This window comes from Scomber japonicus, chromosome 13 (genome assembly GCF_027409825.1).
Source record: "Scomber japonicus isolate fScoJap1 chromosome 13, fScoJap1.pri, whole genome shotgun sequence".
Lineage (NCBI taxonomy): Eukaryota > Metazoa > Chordata > Actinopteri > Scombriformes > Scombridae > Scomber > Scomber japonicus.
Genome location: NC_070590.1, coordinates 3295490 through 3320750, shown reverse-complemented (window position 1 = coordinate 3320750; position 25261 = coordinate 3295490). Strand labels below are relative to the sequence as shown.

Below are 25261 nucleotides of genomic sequence, written 5' to 3'. Positions count from 1 at the left end.
GTGTGTGTGTGTGTGTGTGTGTGTGTGTGTGTGTGTGTGTGTGTGTGTGTGTCGGGCTTCATTGTCTCTAATAAGCAGCAGTGAGCTACGTTAACGTGTAATAAATCATATCCACAAAAAAGAAAAAAAAGAAAAGTACCCCCGCCCGCTCCCAGCTAGTACATCTGCATAGCAAAAAAAAAAAAAAAAAAAAAAGAGAAAGCGAGAGAGTAAAACAAATAAATAAAATAATAAAAAATCTGAACTGAGCCTTTCCAAACGATCTTTAATGACAACTCAAACCGTCTTTTTTTATTTTTTTTTTTAAGGTGGCTACTGTTTGGTTTTCCTCTAAAAGATAATACAGAAGTAGTTTTGATGCAAGACTTGTTATTCGTTATTATTATTAATACTTTTTTTTTTTTTTTTTGCTTTTGTTTGTTTTGTGTTTTTTTGTTTTTTAGAAAAAAGATTCTGTTGATTCTTCATGAAGCGCACTTCCTACTTCCTTCCTTCCTCTTGGTCCGGGTTGGCGGTGGTTTTCCAATTTTGGATTGGCCGGGTTTAGTCGTCGTCATCTTCGACTACTGGGTCCGTGTCCCAGCACGTTATGTCAATCTCTGAAGAGACAAGATACATAAAAAAAAGTTAATATATAAAATACAAGACAGACAAATATGAGTCCATGTGGTTTAGTTTAAATTTAAAGGGTTAAAATGGAAGGGAGGGAAGGAGGGAGGAGGGAAGGAAGGAAAGGAAGGAAGGAAGGGAAGGAGGGAAGAAGAAAGGATGGAAGGGAGGAAGGAAGGAAGGAAGAGAAGGAGGGAGGAAGGAAGAAGGAAGGAAGGGAGGGAGGGAGGGAGGGAGGGAGGGAGGATGGAAGGAATGAAAGGAGGGAGGGATGAAGGAAGAAAGGGAAGGAAGGAAGGAAGGGAAGGAGGGAGGAAGGAAGGAAAGGAAGGAGGGAGGGAGGGAAGGAAGGAAAGGAGGGAGGAAGGAAGGATGGAAGGGAGGAAGAAGGAAGGAAACGAAGGAGGGAGGGAGGGAGGGTGGAGGGAAAGGAGGGAGGGAGGGAGGGAGGGAGGAATGAAGGAAGGAAGGAGGGAGGAAGGAAAGAAGGAAGGAAGGAGGAGTAAAAGGAGGGAGGAGGAAGGAAGGAAGGAAGGAAGGAAGGAAGGAAGAAGGAATATAAGGAGGGAGGAGGAAGAAGGAAGAAAGGAAGGAAAGGAGGGAGAGAGGAAGGATGGAAGGGACGAGGAAGGGAAGGAGGGTTGAAGGAATGAAAGGAGGGAGGAAGGAAGGAAGGGAAGGAGGGAGGAAGGAAGGATGGAAGGGAGGAAGAAGGAAGGGAAGGAGGGTTGAAGGAATGAATGGAGGGAGGAAGGAAGGAAGGGAAGGAGGGAGGAAGGAAGGATGGAAGGGAGGAAGAAGAAAGGAAAGGAGGGAGGAAGGAAGGAAGAAAAGAAGGAAGGAAGGAAGGAAAGAAGGATTGAAGGAAGGACAGGGGAACGATGGAAGGGAGGAAGAAGGAAGGAAAGGAGGGAGAAGGAATGAAGGAAGGAAGGAGGGATGGATGAAGGAAGGAAGGAAGGAAGGGAAGGAGGGAGGAAGGCAGGAAGGAAGGGAAGGAGAGAGGAAGGAAGGAAGGAAGGGAGGAAGGAAGGAAGGAAGGAAGGAGGAAAAATGAATAAAAGGAGGGAGGAGGAAGGGAAGGAGGGAGGAAGGAAGGAAGGAAGGAAGGAAGGGAAGGAGGGAGGGATGAAGGAAGGAAAGGAGGGAGGAGGAAGGAAGGAAAGGAAGGAGGGAGGGAGGGATGAAGGAAGGAAAGGAGGGAGAGAGGAAGGATGGAAGGAAGGAAAGGAGGGAGGGATGAAGGAAGTAGGAAGGAAGGAAGGAAGAAGGAATAAAAGGAGGGAGGGATGAAGGAAGGAAAGGAGGGAGGAGGAAGGAAGGAAAGGAAGGAGGGAGGGAGGGATGAAGGAAGGAAAGGAGGGAGGAAGGAAGGAAAGGAAGGAGGGAGGGAGGAAGGAAGGAAGGAAGGAAAGGAGGGAGAGATGAAGGAAGGAAAGGAGGGAGGAGGGAAGGAGGGAGGAAGAAGGAAGGAAAGGAGGGAAGGAAGGAAGGAAGGAAGGGAAAGAGGGAGGAAGGAAGGAAGGAAGGGAAAGAGGGAGGAAGGATGAAAGGAAAGGAGGGAGGAAGGAAGGAGGAAGAAGGAATAAAAGGAGGGAGGAAGGAAGGAAGGAAGGACATCTCACCTGGTGGCTTGTTATAAAAGACTGGTGCAGGTTTGGCTGAGCACTCCTCTGATTGGCCAAATTCCTCCTCCTGTGATTGGCTGAAGTAGCCCTCGCTCGCCTGCAGGACGACAGAAGAAGAAGAAGAAAGAAATCAGCTGTTAGCGATCATTAACCCTCCTGTTGTCCTCAGGTCAAGGAAGGACAGAAGGAAGGACAGGAGGAAGGAAGGAAGGAAAGGAGTAAGGACGAAAAGAGGAAGGAATTCAGGAGAGAAGGAAGGGAGGAAGGAAAGGAGGAAGGAAAGGAGTAAGGATGAAAAGAAGAAGGAATTCAGGAGAGAAGGAAGGGAGGAAGGAAAGGAGTAATGATGAAAAGAAGAAGGAAGAAGGAATGGAGGAAGGAAAGGAGGAAGGAAGGGAGGAAGGAAAGGAGGAAGGAAAGGAGTAATGATGAAAAGAAGAAGGAAGAAGGAATGGAGGAAGGAAAGGAGGAAGGAAGGGAGGAAGGAAAGGAGTAAGGACGAAAAGAGGAAGGAATTCAGGAGAGAAGGAAGGGAGGAAGGAAAAGAGGAAGGAAAGGAGGAAGGATGAAAAGAGGAAGGAATTCAGGAGAGAAGGAAGGGAGGAAGGAAAAGAGGAAGGAAAGGAGGAAGGATGAAAAGAGGAAGGAAGATGGAATGGATGAAGGAAGGAAGGAAGGAATGAAGGAAGGAAGGAGGAGGGAGCAAAGAAAGAGGGAAGAAGGAAGGAAAGAAAGAACAGTCAAAATTGATGGGGTCAATTTGACCCGGGAGGGTCTGTCTGACCTGCGTTCCCTCTTTCAGCAGCGTCTCCCCGTTAGTCATCAGCAGCTGTCCGTCCTCCAGCTGCGGCCCGTCGCTGGACGCGTGCTGCAATGCATGCTGGTAGCTGAGGGTCATCTGGTCGGGGCCCGTCACGTCCACCAGACTGGACGGGTCGTCCTCGGTGGCGGCGACCGAGCACATGGTGCCGTCCATCATCTCGTCGAAGCTGAGGAGGGGCTGAGGCCGGCTGACGGCGGCGGCGGCGGCCGAGCTGGGCGGGGCGCTGTCACCCATCAGGTCCACCAGGTCGGAGGAGCGGGGGGGTTGGGAGGGGTCCGCGGGGGCGCCGGAGCTGGTGTCCCACAGGTTGACCAGGCTGTCGGTCCCGGACTCCCACACGGAGAAACCGGAGGCGTCTCGGGCCTGCGGGGCGACGCTCTGCACGGGCTTGGGGGGAGTCGACTCCTGAACCGGCTGATTCTGCTCCTGCTTTGGCACCGAATCTGAAAGGAGAATAAAAAACAACCGAAATCCACATTTTTTGTTATTTAGTGTAATAATGTCACAGTTTGTCTTCAGTCTGTAACCCGGTGACCCGTTGGTTTTAGGTCAACGTTAACGTGGTTGATGGTTAAATTTGTTTCAATCGCTAATCAACACGTAGCTAGAACCTTAAATTTAAAGTTGGAGTGCAGGACATCAGGAGGTAGAGTGGCCGTCCTCCAATTGGAAGATTGGTGGTTCGATTCTCGGCTCCTCTAGTCAGTGTTGTGCATGAACGCGTTCATTGAACGAAAGTTCATGAACTCGTTCATAATTTTGGTGAACTTGAACGAACGAACGGTATTTCTGCCTGATGAACAATACTATGAACGCGTTCATTCTGGTGTCTGTGAACGTCACGTTCACTCTTTTTTAATTTCGTTCAATAAGGTTCAGGCAAAAAACACACCGCACTAAAGTGTTGCCCAACCGTTGCGTGTGCTTCTTTGTCTGTGCCAGATTCTAACAAGTGCGAGAGCGCCACAGTTGAGTAGAGCTCAACTTGAGTGGATCTGGCAACCAAAGGCAACGGCAGCCAGTGTCGCTCTGCCGTCATCAAAACAAAACAAAAAACAGCATGGAGGCGACAGCAGCATGTGGACATAAGGAGGTATCATATAATTATCTTAGCGATTTTTATGAGAAAATCGACAAGGAAGGGAACAATCTAACGTTTATGTGCAAACTCTGCCCACCGGCTTTGAAAAATAAAATCCGAACTTCAGTTACATCGTTTGCTAATATAAAACGGTACATAGAACTGGATGAAATCTGACACATAGTTTCAGTGTTAAACTAATGAAATAATTGCTGGCTGTGGCAACAATTTTAAAAGAGTATAGTTTGCAACGTATTGAAAAAAAGAACTGAACTAGTTCATTTTTTGGAGCTGTGAACTTAGTTCATAATTTGGAATTATGAACTATGAACTGAACTAGTTCATTTTAAAATGTGTGAACTATGAACTGAACTAGTTCATGTAGAACTTGAACTTTCCCAACACTGCCTCTAGTCCTCATGTCAAAGTGTCCTTGGGGAAGACACTTAACCCCAAATTGCTCCCGTTGCTATGCCAACGGTGTATGAATGTGAATGAATGGTTAACCCTTGTGAATGGGTGAATGACATGTAATGTAAAGCGCTTTGAGTGGTCGTAAAGACTAGAAAGGCGCTATATAAGTACAGTCTAGTTACCATTTACTTTTATCTCCCCCTTCTGGCAGTGAGAGTAATTACAGAAACAGTGCTGTGTGCTCACAGCATGTACTCGGCCACAGCTTGGTCCATTGCTACTGTTGCTACTGTAATAAATAAATGATCCATTTGATGCATGATGGAGAGCTAACTGGAAGTTATATACTTAATCAGCATTGTTTGGTGAGGCCTTTGAATGTAACAGATGTCCACTTGTATGTAAAAGTTTGGCACTGCAGGTTTGAAACAACACTTGTATGTGATCTAAATGTCTTAAAACTTGTAGCCAAATCTAAGTTTAACCATAACGTATTTCTTTTACCAAATCAGTGGTTAATGTACTTTAATGTCTCAATCATATTTCCCAGTTTCTAAATCCGGTCAATCTTGAGTAATTTACAGGAGGATGAACTGCTTTACTGCAAGTTTCACACTGAAAACTATTAAATTCAAAAGAGCAAAAACAGGAAACAAAGTGCCAGGGGATTAAATAATGAAATAATAAGTATATAATAAAACATGTTTTGTATTTTTGCTTGATAAGATACTAAATAGATGAATTGAGAACCAGATTAAAATGAGGAAACAGTGTGATGGTGACTCTCTTACCCCACTCGTCTCTGCTGTTGTCCTCCTCCCTGTTAAAGTCTTCTTTGATGGGTGTGGTGACTATTTTAGGAATGGGTGACACTGCGGCCAAGTTGCGCTCTGTGCTCGCTTCATTGCCATCGCCGTCGACGTCATCGTCATCGTCGTCCCCTACAGGTGCAAAACGTCACAACAACTAAACATCAAAAGTCTGTAGAGGAAAATTAAACCTCCCAAAAACAACAAAGTCACACTTACAAACCAGACGTGTTGGATTAACACAGAATCTGCTGATTTTATAACATGAGAAATGACAAAGATGGTGTTTTTTTGTTGCATCAGACTTTCAGGAACTTTTTTTTAATGATGCATACTTCAGATGTTTATCCTCTTTAATTCAAATGATGCTAATAAGAAGTTTCCAATGACCAGAAACTGTCCGATTGGTGAAACTGTCCCACACTCACATCCTGTGTTACTTCAACACATTCAACAGAGTTCAGGACGAAGTCACAGCAAACTCACATCACTTCTGCAGTCACACAACCAGCAAACACAAAGATGACATCATCACCGAGCCTGGATCCAGACCTCTGGACCTTCGCCCACATCGCAAACATACTGTATTACCCAGTGATTCATTATGTCTGATGATGGGTTAGCGTTAGCTCAAAGACAGCCAGTCTGACTCTCTGTGGGTTGGACTGAAGTTGGTGACATTGCCAAGCTGTTTAAAGCGATGGTTGGGCGTAATTTCGACCTAGCATCATATGCACCATGAGGTCTATCTAATCAGCACCTCAGCCCTTTTTTTTAAATTTGGTTGCAAAATAATGGAGTTAGAGCCATCAGCCAAATGGCTAAGTACAGGCGCTAACGGGACCACCAGTGTATCTGGTAAATGACCCCACTAATAATGCCTGGATTGTTATCAAACTTCTACTGTAGTACAAATAGAGTCTTTAAACATCTTGTGAGATCCCGCACAGATCTCTAGATGTGCTGTGCATGATCGTGCAATATTTCGACGATGTTTCCAGCTTTAGCAGTAGCCGCAGAGTAAAAGCCATCAGGTAAGTGTTATTTTAATAAACTCCTGGTGTACTTACAAACTTTACAATGCATGGATTTATGAGTAAAGACCAGGCAGGGAGTTCTGGTCCTCTGAAATGAGGCCAACGCAGAAGTAACTTAGAGCTGCATTCTATCAAAAGGCCACCAGGGGGCGACCGTCTCTATACAAGTCAATGGAGAATTCACCAACTTCTCACTTGATTTCTAACCTCAGTAAACGTTTTCAAAATGTGTTTATGGTCTCAATCGCTAGTTTAAAGCCTTCTTCAATGCAGTATGATGTTCATTTGGGACATTTTGGCCTCCCTGATTTTATATTTGACGATAAAGCAGGGTGTGCATTAGGGCATTTATACAGTCTATGGTAAATACCCTATTTGTACTACTGTAGAAGTTTGATACCAATCCAGGCATTATTAGTGGGGTCATTTACCAGATACACTGGTGGTCCCGTTAGCGTCTGTACTAAGACATTAGAGCTGATGGCTCTAACTCCACTATTTTGCGACCAAATAAAAAAAAAGTGCTGAGGCGCTGATTAGATAGACCTCATGGTGCATATGATGCTAGGTCGAAATTAGGCCGACCTATCGCTTTAAGACTGACTCTAGAAGACTGTAGAGCCAAATGAAAACGTCTCTGTCAGCTAAGATCTTGCAAAACTGCCTTTTACGCCCTCTGTAATGTTCGAGGATCAATCATGGTGCCGAAATCTGTTAGTTTAACAATCACAAGATATCCTGCCTATTTAATCTTTAATTACAGCCACCTGTCAGTCCACCATTTTGGTCAAGACTGGAATATCTCAGGCTATTGGATAGATTGTGTAGTAATAGTGTAAACTCTATACATGAGGCCTAAAATAGTGTATATTGTGTGTGTGTCTGCCTGGTGTTTTGTACAGATAGAAATTGTGTACGAAGACAAGTTTCTCCTCGGGAACCATAAAATATGAATATCTTAAACAGGATTGATTTCAGACGCAGCCTCTTTCTTGGTTTTGCTGCATCGTCTTGATTTGTTGTGACATTTCATTGAATAGCGCCTCAAAGCATTGTGTATATTATATTATATTCCAACAATGAGATGCATGTCGGGGGGGGGGGCAATATCAGGCAAGTCATTCCGCAACCAATCACAATCATTATACTCCAGCAAGTCATGAAACATCAACCATGAATTATCCACTGAACATTCATTATTATGCCATCGATGTATAGGACAGATTGTGGATGAGTCACAGTCACAATCCCGAGAGTTTAAACTCGTCACGACAAACACCAACAGTCAAGAGTTTCACTTCCACAATGAAGACTTTTTTCTTTTTCTCTCGTATGTTCAGTGATTTCATGCTTGTTCAGAAACCAGTGCAAGACTTCTCAGAGAACATGAAGACAGTGAAGAGCAGACGACGAACAACTGACTGAAATGTTTGATGCTGTTTTAAAAAGACAAATCACATCCAGCTCAGCTGTGTCCTGCATGGACGGCTTCTCCAATTCAGATGGCGGCCAGAAAATGTCAAAAGAAAAGCAAAACAGACTGGTTAATTGCTGTTACCAAACTATCAATACCCAGCAAACATTGGTCAGATGGTGATGGCATAGTCGCAAAAACCATCAAACGCATCAAATGATGAAACCGGCTCTAATGAGGACCAACCCAGGACAGGAAGACCAAGAGTTACCTGTGGATAAGTTCATTAGAGTAACCAGTTTCAGAAATCAGCAGTTAACTTTTGACTGTTTTTTTTCTTGACGTTGCTGTAGCATCCAGGGTATTTGATACCTTTTAAGGTATCGACCCTCCCTCTTTACTCCTTTCCTTCCTTCCTTCCTTCCTTTCTTCTCTCATTACTTCCTTCCTTCCTCTCTTCCTCCTTACGCCTTTCCTTCCTTCCTTCCTTCTCTCATTACTTCCTTCCTCCCTCCCCTCCTTACTCCTCTCCTTCCTTCCTTCCCCTTTCCTTCCTTCCTTCCTTCCTTAACCTGAGGACAACAGGAGGGTTAAACGATACCCAGCCCTAGAATACTAGATTTCTGACGGTGACCATAATTATCAAGATCAAGACAAAGAGTCAAGCCTTGTGTCATTTTGCTGTGGAGCTCAACAATAAAAAAGACCACAACACTTGTTTCTCTCCCATCATTGAGGGCCCCTTTCTACTCAAGGGCCCCTGGGCTCTTGAGTAGTTTGCCCTGATGGTAGATCCGGCCATGCGTATTATAACATCCCAATGTTTGCTGGGTACCCTCTTGTACTAGAATGAGGGAATTTTTTAGAGTCTTTGTTGTGAGCTGTACGAAGGAATTGGCTCCTCGTCCACCCAGAATAATATCAGCCATTACTGTACATCATCCACTAGGGCTGTCACTTTTTCAAAAAGTCAAGTTTGAATGAAATGGAAATGCCATTCGTACGAGTGTGCCGAATAATACGCAGTCAAACGAGGTCGTACATTTGGTATCATTGAATATAGCTACCTTCTACCAAACAGCGTTTTGACTAGGCATGGGATGATAACCGTGTTCAAGGTATACCACGATAACTGAAACCACCAAATTTCCCTCAGGTGGTGCAGCTGCAGCGTAGAGTATCACGACCCCTCACACTGTCAACGCAATACCGCCATACCGTGAAACTGTGATATTTTTGCTTATGGTTATCATACCGCCAGAATCTCGAGGCCCACGCCTAGTTTAGACAAACAGCGTTATCTTTGTTTGTGACTTTGTCGTCCACAAATATTTCCACATGCGGCTTCTCTGATGTTTTCGTGTCGTGATTGTCAATTCAGAATGGCTCCGCTCGCTATTGTCCTCCATTTTAACAACACACTACATTAACGTTAGCTTAGTTTACTGATGGCTTAATCAGGCATGCAACAAGTCAAGCTAACGAAGTTTAAGAGCTCCCTCTACTGGACCACAAGGAGAACTGCAGCCTACATTGCCAACATTAGAGTCCAAATATGAACTTTTTACCTCACGTTCGAACAAGTATTCGTGTTTCAAATACAAAAGTGACAGCCCTATCATCTACAGACATGCAATAACACACAATACAGATCATAAAGGTGCAATACTCTGCCCATTAACTACATTATTGCTGACGATTATTTTAAAAACATACATTCCTGCATAGGTTTTTAAAAGGTTGATTCATTAAAATTTCAAAAAAGAGAAAACTGTGACTGTAGTTAATGGGCTCAAACACACAAAGTGAATGTTTTTGGTCTTTTAACAGACTAATAATTTCATTCCCAACTCCCAAAGATGCACATTCAGTCAAACACAAGTCAACAAACGGCGGTGGCGACTGGAGGACGGTTCAACGACGTCGCACACGAACACACACACACACACACACACACACACACACACACACACACACACTCATACATTAACACTCACAGGTGGGTCAGTCAGTCAGGATAAGAAGCAGCAGGAGGAGTGTGTTTGAATGTGTTTGTGCAGCGAGGTGAAGCAGTCCAGGATCAGGAGCATGAGATTTTGAGGATGGTAAAAGGAAAAGGAAGTGACAAAAAAAAAAAGAAAAAAGAAAAAAAGAGAAACCAAGTTAAAAATTCATCTCTTTAAACCCCTGAGAGAATTAAACCATTAAACCATTAAACAAACATCAGAGCGAAAAAAGAGAAACATTCACAAATAATAAAAAAAAAAAAAAAACCCCATGAAAATATTGAACATCAGCAGCTGACTGGACGACATCTAAAGGATGAAGACTGAAGGGACGACAACATCTATCACACGAACAGACAAACAGCTTTATAAGTTTAAAGCCATAAAGTTAGTTTCACTGCTAACTTGGGTTAGTGAAATGCTGGCATGAGTGTTAGCCTGAGAGCTGACTGGTTAGTAAGGTTGTAAGTGCGGAAACTAAAGAGAAGGTGAGCGATGAGACAGGGTCAAAATGACAAAAAACTGCAGATTTAAGGTGGAAAAATGGGGAGAAATAGGAGATTTTTCTTTTTTTTAAAGTGTTGGCAACCAGGAAAATATGCGGAGAAGTCTTTGTGTTTAGCTTTAGTTGCCAAGTTACTTATTTAAGATTTAAAGGATAAGGTTGGCAGTTTCCTACATTTTTTATTACTGTCAACAAATCTCATGAGCAGAGAGTCAAAACCAACAATGAGCTGATCTACTAACAAGTATTCTCTCTCTGTGTGTGTGTGTGTGTGTGTGTGTGTGTGTGTGTGTGTGTGTGTCTAAAGCCTGATTAGACCTTAGCTTTTGTCCAAAAACGATTAAAAACACATCAACGAGCCCCACAGCTGAACTGGCTGACATGAAGATTGCTCTCATGGTAGTTTGACTTAAAACATGATAACTGTGACTGTAATCTTCTTGCAGTGCGGTGTTTTTCCCTGACCTCGTTTTTATGGCGTGCAGACCTATGAGTGCTACAGTTAAACATGTGGGTGATAGCGTGTGTTGTGTTTTATCTCAAATTAGATTTATATAGAAAACCCGGCTAAAACACACCGTAAACAGGCCTTCTGACCCAATCTGAAATGATCAAAATGCGAAGCACAGAGGCAGAAACTAATGAAGGCAGCAGCATCTATCTGCCTCCACCATTAATACAGCATCTTCATATGATTACCTAAAACTATTTAGAAATATGACGCATAGTTTCAGTGTTAAAACTGATAAAATAATTGCTGTCTGTGGTTCTAGATGAGCTGTGGCAATCATTTTGAAAAATAATAGCTCGCAGCAACATATTGGGAAAAAAAGAATTATGAGCTAGTTCATTTTAAAATTTGTGAACTGAACTTGGAACTAGTTCTTGTAGAAAGTGAACTCTCTCAACACTGGTATTATCATTATATCAGTGGTATGAAATGATCTTCAAATGACAATAATATCGTTCATCGCGATTATTTCTGAGACAATATATAGTCCAACTCAAGTAGTGACAGGTCTTTGGATAAGGCCACTGAAGGATAATGCAGAGTAAGATCCGTCGTTTTGGACAAAATGAGCATTATGTAATAATCAAATATTTGTTGTAGGTCCACAGTGGTAGGAGCTCTTCAGTCTAAGGTTGTATATATATTCTCACCTTTGACCCGAACCCTTAAGTCATTGTTGGTTTTGGCCTTTTCATGGTATTCGTTGACTATAAGAAAAAAACAGTATATCGCTTCAAAAATGAGAATCAACTACTTTTAAATGGTGAAATGAAGACGTGAGGGGGGATATATATAGAAGTTGTTGTTCAGCGTCGGGTGGGGAGGGGCGGGGGGATTGAGGGTTTAGGTTTGTGTGGTGGTGGTGGGGGGTTGGGGGGGGGTAGGGGTGGAAGGTGGTGAGGTGTTTTTGGAGGGTTGGTGAAAGTGTGTGTGAGGATTACGAAAATGAACGGATAACAATTGAGATGTTTTGGGGTTTTTTTTAAATGCATGTGGACTGTAGATTTTTTTTTTCCCAAAAACTCTCTGTGGAGTTTTTTGAGGGTTTTTTTTAATGAGAGAGTGCGTTCACATTCACACTAGTATCCCAACATCATCAGTCTGGTCACATATTCTACATTTCCAGCTCTATATTTATATTCTGTGTCTCTACTGAAATATCTTTACATGATTTCCAGTTAAAAACTCCTTATTTATCTTCTACTGGTCCTTTAAGCAGCCGCTCATTTCAGCCTCTGTCTATTAACAGGCTGTTTAAGCTCCTGTCTCTTTAAGTGCCCCCCCCCCCCCTCCTCCTCCTGATCAGCTTCTACGTAAACTAACTATAGTAGAAAGATTTCACTTCTTTGTCTCCCGAATCTAATCTCAAATATTAGAAACACCTTAGCAACCACCTTAGCAACAAAATGCTACTAGAGGTAACTTCACAATCGTTTGGAGGAGGATGAAGCCCTGGAATTTTTTAGACCTTAGCAACCACCTTAGCAACCACCTTAGCAACAAAATGCTACTAGAGGTAACTTCACAATCGTTTAGAGGAGGATGAAGCCCTGGAATTTTTTAGACCTTAGCAACCACCTCAGCAACCACCTTAGCAACAAAAGCTACTAGAGTTAACTTCGTAATTGTTAAAAACATACTGAAGCCATGGATTTTTGACTTACTGGGATTATTTTTAAATATATTTACCTCAAGTTTCGGACCACATTTGACATCCGACAACAGTAGAAAATTGTGTATGTGCCATTGTATATGAAATGTGCTATATATATATAAAGCTGCCTTGTCTAGAAAAAGGTCACAGACTGACCCAACTTTCATCTACCTTGATTCATGCTTTTATAATATCCAGACTAGATTACTGCAACAGCATCTTATACGGCTCCTTATCCAAACTCAATAACCTCAATAAATAACTCAATAAACTCCAATATATTCAGAACTCCGCTGCCCCCCTGCACACCACCCCTGTCCTCCAAAAACTGCACTGGCTCCCCGTCTCACACCGTATACAATTCAAAATCCTCCTGCTCACCCACAAATCACTTAACAACCTGGACCACACCTACCTCACAGACCTGCTCCACCACTAAACTCCACCTTGCCCTAGCCCCTCGGACCAAGCACCGAACTTGGGGGGACAGAGCCTTCTCTGGAATTAACTCCCCAGACCCATCAGAGACTCTACAGACCCCCATACCTTCAAATCACTCCTAAAAACACACCTTTTTAAACTGGCTTTTAACTTGTAAGCTATTCTTTTATCCTCCTTTCATTTTATGTCTTTTTTACCCTATTGTTCTATATCTATATATTATCTAATGAGTATAATAAAAAGACTGAAGACGGGGATACTGGTGTAAAATGCAAACGTTCACATGCATTTTCTCCCTTATTTCCTGCCTCCATGTTTGATGTCTGTGGAAAGATGTTCGACTCAGCTGCTGGCGTCCTCCTCCTTCCTTCCTTTCTTTCTTTCTGTCTCTCTCTCTCTCTCTCTCTCTCTTCTCCTGCTGTTACCGGTTATGTGCTGTACCTACCGGCTGCAGCGGGGGGCTGCGTCCGTGCGTGTGGCGCGGTGCGGAGGGGCGACACACCCCGGGGCAGGGGAGTCGAACTGGGGCTGCTGGGACTGTGCTGCTGCCTCAAGAATGGGCTGTCCAAGCGGCCTAATGGTCGGGGGCAACACGGAGTAACACACACACACACACACACACACACACACACACACACATAGCCGAAGACGAAGATCACACATACACATACACACACACACACACACGTATGGACAAAGACACGGAGCGACGCACCAGGACAGAGATATGCGAGGAAGAGGAGGAAGATGGACGAGACGAGACGAGACATGAAACAAGAGCGGGAGGAAGAGAGAGGATTGTGAGAGAGGTGGAGAGTCCCCACGAAGAAGAAAAAGAAGAAGAAGAAGAAGAAGGAGGAGAAGGAGACACATGGAGAGGACGAAAAGAAGTCAAAACGCCAAAAGAAAAAAAATCCAAATGCGACAAAATGGATGAAATTAAAACACGATGAAGAACGGAGGAACGAGTGAATGAATAAACCGAACGAATGAAAAGAGAAAGATTGATGGTAATAACACAAATGTGGGGGTTGAATGAGTGAAGAGGTGGAGGAAGAAGAAGAAGAAGAAGAAGAAGAAAAACCCCGCAAGGAAAAAAAAGAAAACGACAGAAAGAAAAAAAAGAGAGAGAGAGAGAAAAACAAAAGTGTTAGTGTGTCTGGTCACACTGACTGTAGACAGCATGCAGTTAGGCAGGAAATGAAACGCTGATGGAGTTTTTTGATGTTTTCTTCTTCTGTTGCTTTAAATCATGTTGAATAATAAATGTAATAAAACAGAAGTGAAGAAGAAGAAGAGTCAGATAGAATCAAGATATCCCTACAAAGTAATGTTTAACCTTCCTGTCGTCCTCCTGGGTCAAATTCACCCTGTCTGGTTTGACTGTTCCTTCTTTCCTTCCTTCTTCCCTCCCTCCTTCTTTCCTGCCTCCATCTCCCTTTCTTCCATCCTTCTGTCCTCCCTTCCTTCTTCCTCCCTTTCCTTCCTTCTTTCTTCCTCCCTCCCTCCCTCCCTCCCTTCCTTCCTTCTTCCTCCCTTTCCTTCCCCCTTCCTTCCTTTCCTTCCTTCCTCCTTCCTTCCTTCCTTCCTTCCTTCCTCCCTGCTTCTCTCTTTCTTCCACCCTTCTGTCCTTCCTTTCTCCTTCTCCCTTTCTTTCCTCCCCATTACCTCCCTTCTTTCCTCTGTCCTTCCTTCTTCCTCCCTTCCTTCCTTCTCCCTCCCTCCCTCCCTTCCTTCTTCCTCCCTCCCTTCCTTCTTCCTCCCTCCCTCCCTTCTTCCTCCCTTCCTTCCTTCTTCCTCCCTCCCTTCCATCCATCCTTCCTCCCTTCCTTCTTTCTTCCCTTCCCCCTTCTCTCTTTCTTCCACCCTTCTGTCCTTTCTTTCTCCTTCTCCCTTTCTTTCCTCCCCATTACCTTCCTTCTTTCCCTATCCTTCTTTCCTTTCCTCCCCATTACCTTCCTTTCTTCCCTTCCATCCTTCCTTCCTTTCCTCCTTTCCTTCCTTCCTTTTCCTTTCCTTCCTCCCTCCCTTCCTTCCTCCCTTCCTCCCTTTCCTTCCTCCTTTCCTTCCTCCTTTCCTTCCTTTCCTTCCTTGACTTGAGGACAACAGGAGGGTTAAAGCACTAAAACAATAATGTTATAAATAGCTTTGAGCTTTTTACAGCCTTACATTTGATTGATGTCGTTTCCTTTAAATATAAAATATAAATCTAAATAAAGCATCTTTGTCTCGTCATCTCAGATCAGAGACGTCATCATTGTCTCTGATGTTTTATTAATACTACTTTCATATACTGTTTGTTGCTTTAATGAAACCATAAAATAACCCAGAAAAGGATGAGAAATGAGTTCTGAGTTTTGTCTGCAGACCTTCATCTCAGTGAAATGGTTAGCGGACGTTCAGATGGAGGAAATAAAGAAAGGAATAATTAAAGAAGCAAAGGGCAGCGTCTGTTTTTCAGGAACAGGTGAGATGATGAAATACGATCCAGGAAGTCCACACTGAGTGACTGTTTGCTGTTTCTATCATTTCCATTTTATGTTACATTAATGTTTTATTCATTTCTTCTGTAGTTGGAAGTTTTGAGTGGATGAAAAGATGAACAGTAAAACCTTCTGAATCAGGGGGTCAAACATAAGGCCCGTGGGCCAGAACCGGTCCGCCGAGGGGTCCAATCCGGCCCACTTTCCTTCCTTCCTCCCTTCCTTCTTCCCTTTCTTTCCTTTCTTTCCATCTTTCCTTCCTCCCTTTCTTCCTTTAGTCCTTCCATCTTTCCTTCCTGTCTTCCTTCCTTCATTTTGTCTATCCATCCATCCTTTCTTTCTACCCTCCCTCCTTCCTCCCATCTTTCCTTCCTCCCTTTCTTCCTTCTGTCCTTCCATCTTTCCTTCCTCCCTTTCTTCCTTCTGTCCTCCCATCTTTCCTTCCTCCCTTTCTACCTTAAGTCCTTCCATCTTTCCTTCCTTCCTTCCTTCCTTCCTCCCTTTCTTCCTATAGTCCTTCCATCTTTCCTTCCTCCCTTTCTACCTTAAGTCCTTCCATCTTTCCTTCCTTCCTTCCTTCCTTCCTTCCTCCCTTTCTTCCTTTAGTCCTTCCATCTTTCCTTCCTCCCTTTCTTCCTTTAGTTGTTCCATCTTTCCTTCCTCCCTTTCTTCCTTCTGTCCTTTCGTCTTTCCTTCCTATCTTCCTTCCTTCATTCTGTCCGTCCATCATTTCTTTCTTCCCTCCCTCCTTCCTTCTATCTTTCCTTCTTCCCCTTCTTTCCTTCCTATCTTCCTTCCTTCATTCTGTCCGTCCCTCCTTTCTTCTATCTTTCCTTCCTCCCTTCCTTTCCTTTCCTATCTTCCTTTCTTCATTCTGTTTGTCTATCATTTCTTTCTTCCCTTCCTCCCTTTCTTCCTACTGTCCTTCCTCCCTTTCTTTCCTTCCCCTCTTACTTCTTTCATTCTGTTTGTCCATCCTTTCTTTCTTCCCTCCCTCCTTCCTTCTATCTTTCCTTCTTCCCTTCCTATCTTCCTTCCTTCATTTTGTCTGTCCATCCTTTCTTTCTTCCCTCCTCCCTGCCATCTTTCTTACCTTCCTTTCTTCATTCTGTCCTTCCTTCCACCTTTCCTTCCTCCCTTTCTTCCTTCTGTCCTTCCCTTCTTTCCTTCCTCTCTTACTTCCTTCATTCTGTCCGTCCATCCTGTCTTCCCTCCCTCCCTCCTTCCTTCCATCTTTCCTTCATTTTTTCCATCCATCCATCCTTTCTTTCTACCCTCCCTCCTTCCTCCCATCTTTCCTTCCTCCTTTTCTTCCTTTACTCCTTCCATCTTTCCTTCCTCCCTTTCTTCCTTTAGTCCTTCCATCTTTCCTTCCTCCCTTTCTTCCTTTATTCCTTCCATCTTTCCTTCCCCCCTTTCTTCCTTCTGTCCTTTCGTCTTTCCTTCCTATCTTCCTTCCTTCATTCTGTCCGTCCCTCCTTTCTTTCTTTCTTCCCATCTTTCCTTCCTTCCTTTCTGTCCTTCCTATCTTCCTTCCTTCATTCTGTCCGTCCCTCCTTTCTCCTATCTTTCCTTCCTCCCTTCCTTTCCTTCCTATCTTCCTTCCTTCATTCTGTTTGTCCATCCTTTCATTCTTCCCTCCCTCCTTCCTTCCATCCTTTTTTCTTCCCTCCTTCAAAACCGGGTTGTATGTGGCACTTGAATGAAAATGAGTTTGACCCTCCTGCTCTGCAGCTCTTAACAGATGAACCCCTTCATCTTTAAAGCTCATTCTCCTCCTTTCTCTCGTTCTCTCCATTCTTATTTAAACGTCTTGTTTAGTTGAGCGTGTTTCCGTCTCTGTATGAAGTTTAATCTGAAAGTGAGTTTTAAGGTTTTTACCGCTCCTGTGGACGGAGACGGGCGAGGTGTCGACGCTGATGGTCATGGCTCTCTCCTTCTGCTTGAAGAACTCTCGAGGGTTTCCGGACCGCTGAGCGATGATGGCCTTCGCTTCCTGTAGAGGAAAACACACAAACACAGATACAGAAAAACCTGAACAGAAAACAACTGGAAAATATTTGTTGGTTTTAAGAGTTTCTTGTTTCTTGGAGGTTTTTGTTTTTTTTAGCAGCTGATTAATCTTTTAACTCACCTCTACTTCACTCTCCTTCTTGTCCAGGTTGAGATCCTCGATGCTCATCTCTGCCGCCTGCAGAGAAGAAGAATATTACAGGTTAACCCTCCTGTTGTCCTCGAGTCAAGGGAGGAAGGGAGGAAGAAGGAAGGAAAGGAGGGAGGGATGAAAGAAGGAAGGAGGAAAGGAGGGAGAAAGGAAAAGAGGAAGGGAGAAAGGTAGGAAAGAAGGACAGAGGAAAGTGGGAATGAAGGTAGGAGAAAGGGAGAAAGGAAAAACAGGAAGAGAGGAAGGAAGGAAAGAAGGGAGAGGGAAGGTAGGAGGGAGGGAGGAAAGAAGGAAGGAGGGAAGGTGGGAGAAAGGAAAAGAGGAAGGGAGGAAGGGAGGAAAGAAGGACAGAGGAAAGGAGGAAGGAAGGTAGGAGGGAGGGAGGAAAGAAGGAGGGAGAAAGGAAAAGAGGAAAGAAGGAAGGAAGGAAAGAAGGAGGGAGAAAGGAAAAGAGGAAAGAAGGAAGGAAGGAAAGAAGGAAGGAGGGAAGGTAGGAGGGGGGGTGAAAGAAGGAAGGAGGGAAGGAAGGAGAAAGGAAAAGAGGAAGGGAGGAAGGAAGGAAAGAAGTACGGAGGAAAGAAGGAAGGTAGGAAGGAGGGAGAAAGGAAAAGAGGAAAGGAGGAAGGTAGGAAAGAGGAAAGAAGGAAGGAAGGAAGGTAGGAGGGAGGGAGGGAGGTAAGAAGGAAGGAAGTAAGGAGGGAGAAAGGAAAAGAGGAAAGAGGAAAGAAGGAAGGGGGAAGGTAGGGGGGAGGAAAGAAAGAGAGAAGGTGAGAGGGAGGAAGGAGGGAAGGAAAGAAGGAGGGAAGAAAAGGGGAAGGAAGGAAGGAAGGAAGGAAGAAAGGGGGATGGAGGAAGGAAAGAAGGAAGGGAGGAAATAGAGAGGAAGGAAAGAAAGAGAGAAGGAGGGAGGAAGGAAGGAAGGAAGGAACGAAGGAACGAAGGAAGGAAGGAAGGAAGGAAGGTTAATGTGCAAAAAGAGAAAAACTGAAGCTGTAAAGAACCAAGAAGGAGGAAAGCGATGACACGATGCCGCCAGCGAGGGGCGACAGAGTCTGATGTTTCTACTGCTTCATGTTTCTACTCCACTACATTTATTTAACAGCTTCAGCCACAAGTTAGTGTTCAGATTAAAGATTAAACACACGAGGAAGAATAGGAGAATTTTATAAAAAAGAATATGACACACTAGTAAAGATTAACACAGTAGCATGTGGTTTCATTTTAGACCAAAGATGTTAAAATAATTCAATATTAAAAAAAAAGTACATACATGAAAGAGAACAAAATACTGTATTCCCTTTTATCATAATAATAAGAAATATAAAAAATATATATATAATAAAATAATGAATATCTATACAATAAAGACATAATTAAATAAATGAATGTGTGTGTGTGTGTGTGTGTGTGTGTGTGTGTGTGTGTGTGTGTGTGTGTGTGTGTGTGTGTGTGTGTTACCAAGTGAGTTTTTATGTTCACAGCTTCTTCAACCCTCCTGTTGTCCTCCCGGGTCAAATTGACCCCATCTCTTCTTTCCTTCCTTCCTCCTTCTTTCTTTAATTTTTCCTTCCTCCTTCCCTCTTTCTTTGCTCCCTCCTCCTTCCATACTCCTTTCCTTCCTTCCTTCCTTCTTACTCCTTTCAATCCTTCCTTCCTTCCACCTTACTCCTTTCAATCCTTCCTTTCTTCCTTCGTTCCTTCCTTCCTCCTTTCAATCCTTCCTTTCTTCCTTCCTTCCTTCCTCCTTTCAATCCTTCCTTCCTTCCACCTTACTCCTTTCAATCCTTCCTTTCTTCCTTCGTTCGTTCCTTCCTCCTTTCAATCCTTCCTTCCTTCCTTCCTCCTTTCATTCCTCCCTTCCTTCCTTCCTTCCTTCTCTCCTTAATTCCTCCCTCCTGTCCTTCCTTGACCCGAGGGCAACAAGAGGGTTAAACTTCCTAACTTGGTTCATATCAGAAAAAAACTAAAAAGTGACAGAATAGAAAACAGATACTCACTATGGTGGCCTGACTCTGCAACCTCTCTCTGGCCTCATCTTCCTCCTGCAGCTTCTTCCTGTTGTCACACACACACACACACACACACACACACACACACACACACACACACACACACACACACACACACACACACACACACACACACACACACACACACACACACACACAGGTTAATAAAACAGTCAGATAAGGGAAGGAAAGAAAGGAAGGGAGGAAGGAAGGAAGGAAGGAAGGAAAGACAGAAGGAAGAAAGGAAGGGAGGAAGGAAGGAAGGACAGATAGAAGGAAAGACAGAAGGAAGAAAGGAAGGGAGGAAGGAAGGAAGGAAGGAAGGACAGATAGAAGGAAAGACAGAAGGAAGAAAGGAAGGAAGGAAGGAAGGAAGGAAGGAAGGAAGGACAGAATGAAGAAAGGAAGGAAGGACAGATGGAAGGAAAGACAGAAGGAAGAAAGGAAGGAAAGACAGAAGGAAGAAAGGAAGTAAGGAAGTAAGGAAGTAAGGAAGGAAGGAAGGAAGGACAGAATGAAGAAAGGAAGGAAGGAAGGAAGGAAAGACAGAAGGAAGAAAGGAAGGAAGGAAGGAAGGAAGGAAGGACAGAATGAAGAAAGGAAGGAAGGACAGATGGAAGGAAAGAGAGAAGGAAGAAAGGAAGTAAGGAAGTAAGGAAGTAAGGAAGGAAGGAAGGAAGGAAAAAAGCACTGGATGGCAAGTGGGCCGGATCGCACCTCTCAGTGGGCCGTATCTGGCCCGCGGGCCGCATGTTTGACACCCCTGATGATGATGATGTTTAACTGATGACGGGATGATACTGACCTGTGCTCTTCGATCTGCGCCTCTCTCTCGCGGTACCTCTTCTCTCGGTTCTCCTGCTCTTTCCTCTCCAGCTCCATCCGTTCCTCCTCGAAGCGCTGCCGGTCCTCCGCCGCCTTCTTCTTCTCCTCCTCCTTCCTCAGCTCCTCCTCGCGCTGCAGACACACAAAAACGCACACGGATGAGACAGTGTGACCCGTCCTCCCGGGTCAAATTGACCCTGTCTGTTTTGACTGTTCCTTCTTTCCTACCTTCCTTACTTTCCTTCCTTTCCTTCCTCTTTTCCTTTCTCCCTCTCTCCCTCCCTCCTTCCTTCTTTCTTTCCTCTGTCCTTCCTTCCTCTTTTCCTTTCTCCCTCCCTCCTTCTTCCCTTCTTTCTTTCCTTCCTTCTTCTTTCCTCCCTCCATCCCCTTTTCTTCCTTCCTTCTGTCCTTTCCTCCTCCCTACCTCCTTCCTTCCTTCTTTCCCCTGTCCTTCCTCCTTTCCTTCCTCTCATCCCTTGACTCTGCAGTGTATTTAAGTGGACTTATACTAATAATGTAAATGTTTCCTGGTCTCCATGGTTACCCAGATTAAATGTAATATTTAGAACAATAGTATTCCATTAGCTTTATTTAATATAAAAGTTATAATGTAAGATCATGCCAAACTAGTTGATATGGTGTTAGGTAGGAAGGAAGGAAGGAAGGATGGATGTAAGATCATGCCAAACTAGTTGATACGCTGTTAGGTAGGAAGGAAGGAAGGAAGGAAGGAAGGAAGGAAGGATGTAAGATCATGCCAAACTAGTTGATATGGTGTTAGGTAGGAAGGAAGGAAGGAAGGAAGGAAGGAAGGAAGGATGTAAGATCATGCCAAACTAGTTGATATGGTGTTAGGAAGGAAGGAAGGAAGGAAGGAAGGAAGGAAGGAAGGAAGGAAGGAAGGAAGGAAGGAAGGAAGGAAGGATGTAAGATCATGCCAAACTAGTTGATATGGTGTTAGGAAGGAAGGAAGGAAGGAAGGAAGGAAGGAAGGAAGGAAGGAAGGAAGGAAGGAAGGAAGGAAGGAAGGAAGGAAGGAAGGAAGGTGTTTTATTGACTATTTACTGTTTTTAAGCAACGTTCAATTATTTGGTACAAAGTTTTTATGGTTACACCACTTAGACATTTTTACCATAATCCTCTAATATATTCTCTCTAAATGGATTAAAAGCAGAAATTTGATGCTGGGTCCACAAAATAAAAGAATGTGTGCAAGTTATTCATACGTTTATTTTCACATTTTAACCCTTTAACCCTTTATAGGACACTCATTGAAAGGAAGGGAGGAAGGAAGGAAAGGAAGGAAGGACGGAGGAAAGAAGGAAGGAAGGAAGGGGGGAGGAAAGAAAGAGAGAAGGAGGGAGGGAGGAAGGGAAGAAAGAAGGAAGGAAGAAGAAAGGGGGATGGAGGAAGGAAAGAGGGAAGGGAGGAGAGAAGGAGGGAAGGAGGAAGGACAGATGGAAGTAAGAAAAGGAAGGAAGGAAGGACGGAGGAAGGAAAGAAGGAAGGGAGGAGAGAAGGAGGGAGGGAGGAAGGACAGATGGAAGGAAGGAAAGGAAGGAAGGACGGAGGAAATAAGGAACGAGGGAGGGAGAAAGGAAAAGAGGAAGGGAAGAAAGAAGGCAGGGAGGAAGGAAAAGAAGGAAGGAAGGAAGGAAGGAAGGAAGGAAGGAAGGATATTTTAGGATATTTACAGAAGTTACCAAATATAATTATTTGCCCAATAAAGGGTTAATATGACATCATTGACCCTTCAACACATTTGATTACTGACTGCAGCGTCAGAGTTCGTGACTCTGTGGAGGTTACAAATCTTCAGGCCACTCTGCAGCTTCATGAACTCTGCTGTCATTTTCTATTTAACTTGAACGAGCTGACGGCGACACGGCTGGAGGAAATAACGACGTTTGACTTTGTGCTTCACTTCCAACACAAACTCCTCATCATCATCATCATCATCATAAGAGAGAAAACATCTGATTCTGAATTTCCTGTAAACTGTTGCACTGTGATCTACAGATTACTAAGATTTATTTCACTTCTCGCTTCACTTCCTGCTTCAGTTTTGACCTTCTTCTGAGCAACCTGTAGAGATTATTACCAACGTTTCAGCACACTTCCCTCATTTCTATCACAACTGATTAACTACCGACTGCGCTGTAGATACGGTTAGTACTGTAGGGGAGACCGGGGTCAGTAGTCACACTTTTTACTTTCCTTTGAATTCCTCATAAACTGGATCCTGAATAGATTTTACTTTTAATGAGTAATGAAAGTCTAAAGTGTCAGCTAGGAATAGACGAGCCTTACTGGTCCGTTAGCGTTATAGCAGTGGAGCTCTGGGAGAGAAATCTGCCCTTTAAAATGAAGTTGCACTGTTAATACAGTAATTACGGCAGCCCAATCAAACCCAATCAAAGTGCCTTTAGTCTACCGTAATTACCTTCCTGTCGTCCTCCTGGGTCAAATTGACCCTATCTGTTTTGACTGTTCATTCATTCCTTCCTTCTGTCCTTCTTTCCTTTCCTTCCTTCTTTCGTTCATTCCTTCTTTCCTTCTCTCCTTCCTTCCTTCTTTCGTTCATTCCTTCTTTCCTTCCCTCCTTCCTTCCTCCCCCTTCCTGCCTTTCCTTCCTTCCTTCGGTCCTTCTTTCCTTCCTTCCTTTCCTCCCTTCCTTCGGTCCTTCTTTCCTCCCTTCCTTCCTTTCCTCCCTCCCTCCTTCTCTCTTTCCTTCCTGCCCCCCTTCCTTCCCTTCCTTCTTCCTCCCTCCATCCCTCCGTTCCTTCCTTCTTCCTCTCTCCTTTCCTTCCTTCTTCCATCCTTCCTTCCTTGACTCGAGGACAACAGGAGGGTTAACTTTCTCAATTTTAGTTGATTTGGTAATTTTCTTAGATTATGCTGATGTCATGTGTCAGTAGCTACGTAGCTAGATGGAGTCTTTATCTGTCTTTATTTCCTGTTTGTTGCTGAAATACGATCGGGAGGCTGCACGGGTTGTTTTATTTTGAAAGACAGGAGTTTTATTATTATGCCGATTCTGTGTCTGACTTCCTGTCTGGTGCAATCTGCTCTCCTTCAGCGTCAAAAGATGTGAACTATCAAATACGTCTTTCACACATGTGACAACCATCCCCATCGTGGGAGGAAAAAAAAGAAAAAACATGTTGAGTTTTCATTAAAATACAACAACTTAACACATCTCCTGCTTCTTTCCTTTCTTTCCTCCATCTCTTTCTTTTTCTTTTTCTTTACATCACTCGTCCACGTTTATTTGACACCTACCTTGGCCTGCTCCCAAAACTCCTCTCTATTGATTTTCTTCATCTCCACCTCTGCGTTGGTCTTCTCGTACACTGTGCCCTGTAACACGAGAGAGAGAGAGAGAGGGAAGGAGAGAGAGAGAGGGAAGGAGAGAGAGAGGGAGGGAAAGGAGAGAGAGAGGGAGGGAAGGAGAGAGAGAGAGAGGAAGGAGAGAGAGAGGGAGGGAAGGAGAGAGACAAAGAGAGAGAGAGGGAAGGAGAGAGAGAGAGAGAGAGGGAAGGAGAGAGAGAGAGGGAAGGAGAGAGAGAGGGAGGGAAGGAGAGAGACAAAGAGAGAGAGAGGGAAGGAGAGAGAGAGAGAGAGAGAGAGAGAGAGAGAGAGAGAGCGAGAGAGAGAGAGAGAGAGAGAGTTAAAACTAATTTTTAAAGATATTTTTGAATTGCTCATCTTACCAACCCTTATTTATTACTGATCCATAAACATATAACATTTTTGTATCTGCATATAATAAATATATAAAATCACATGAAGTCAAATCAAATTAGTGGCAAATGTGATGAACTGTGTCCCACTTCTAATTTAATATTTCCATTTTTTAATTACAATTTGCTTAAATGTTAATTTTGACAACACTCATTTCTCATTTCTCATGTAACCAGGCATCACCTCAAAATTTAAGATGTTTCATTACTCACTAAAAAAACGACTTTTTAAGACATTATATGACCTTAAACTCTGAAAATCCAATATAAGACTTTTTTAACCCTTGTGTCCTTCCTTCCCTCCATTCTTCCTTCCTCCCTCAATCCCTCCCTCCTTTCCTTCCTTCTTCCTCCCTTCCGTCCTCCTTTCCTTCATTCCTTCGTCCTAACTTCCTTCCTCCCTTCCGTCCTCCTTTCCTTCCTTCCTTCCTTCCATTCTTCCTTCCTTCCTCCCTCCCTCCTTTCCTTCCTTCTTTCTCCCTTCCTTCCTTCCATTCTTCCTTCCTCCATCCCTTCCTTCTTCCTCCTTCCGTTCTCCTTTCTTTCATTCCTTCGTCCTAACTTCCTTCCTCCCTTCCGTCCTCCTTTCCTTCCTTCCTTCCATTCTTCCATTCTTCCTTCCTCCCTCAATCCCTCCGTCCTTTCCTTCCTTCTTCCTCCCTTCCTTCTTCCTTTTCTTTCTCCTTCCTTCCTTCCTTCCTTCCTTCCTTGACTCGAGGACAACAGGAGGGTTAAGGGAAGCTATAAGAGGCTCGGTAGTCATGGTTTCCCTGAATCTCTATAATGGAGGCTTCAAAGAGTCACAATGATCACATTTAGGGGGGAAAAACAGTTGAAATAAGCCGTAATTATCCTTTAAGGTGACTTTCAGAAGGAAACTTGACTGTATTGTTCTGCAGGGAGACTTTGGGCCTCATGCAACATCACTTTTCTCCTCCTGCACCTCTCTCCTGACTTCTCCTGTGAGCGATCCAACAAACTCTCTGAAAGCAACTCGCACCGGCTCCTAGTAAATCTCATCCACGGCCCTGAAATGTCCTTATAAGGCGATGTGTTCTGCTCTGTTTCATTCACAAAAATGCTCCCGATGAGGAATGTGAGGTAG

The 25261-nt window shown here is 43.8% G+C and overlaps 1 protein-coding gene across 1 annotated transcript in view; it reads right to left on the bottom strand.

The window, feature by feature from the left end:
- Positions 1-186: 186 nt before the first annotated feature.
- dbn1 (drebrin 1) overlaps positions 187-25261 on the bottom strand; it is a 25939-nt gene continuing 864 nt past the window's right edge. Inside the window, exons 2-10 of the mRNA XM_053332149.1 lie at positions 23696-23773; positions 20394-20545; positions 19577-19634; positions 17550-17606; positions 17297-17411; positions 5347-5496; positions 3022-3503; positions 2235-2334; positions 187-599 (exon numbers count right to left, since the gene is read on the bottom strand). Coding sequence (XP_053188124.1) covers positions 544-599; positions 2235-2334; positions 3022-3503; positions 5347-5496; positions 17297-17411; positions 17550-17606; positions 19577-19634; positions 20394-20545; positions 23696-23773 — 1248 coding nt within the window. The 3' untranslated portion in view covers positions 187-543. The remainder of the gene's footprint in view (positions 600-2234; positions 2335-3021; positions 3504-5346; positions 5497-17296; positions 17412-17549; positions 17607-19576; positions 19635-20393; positions 20546-23695; positions 23774-25261) is intronic.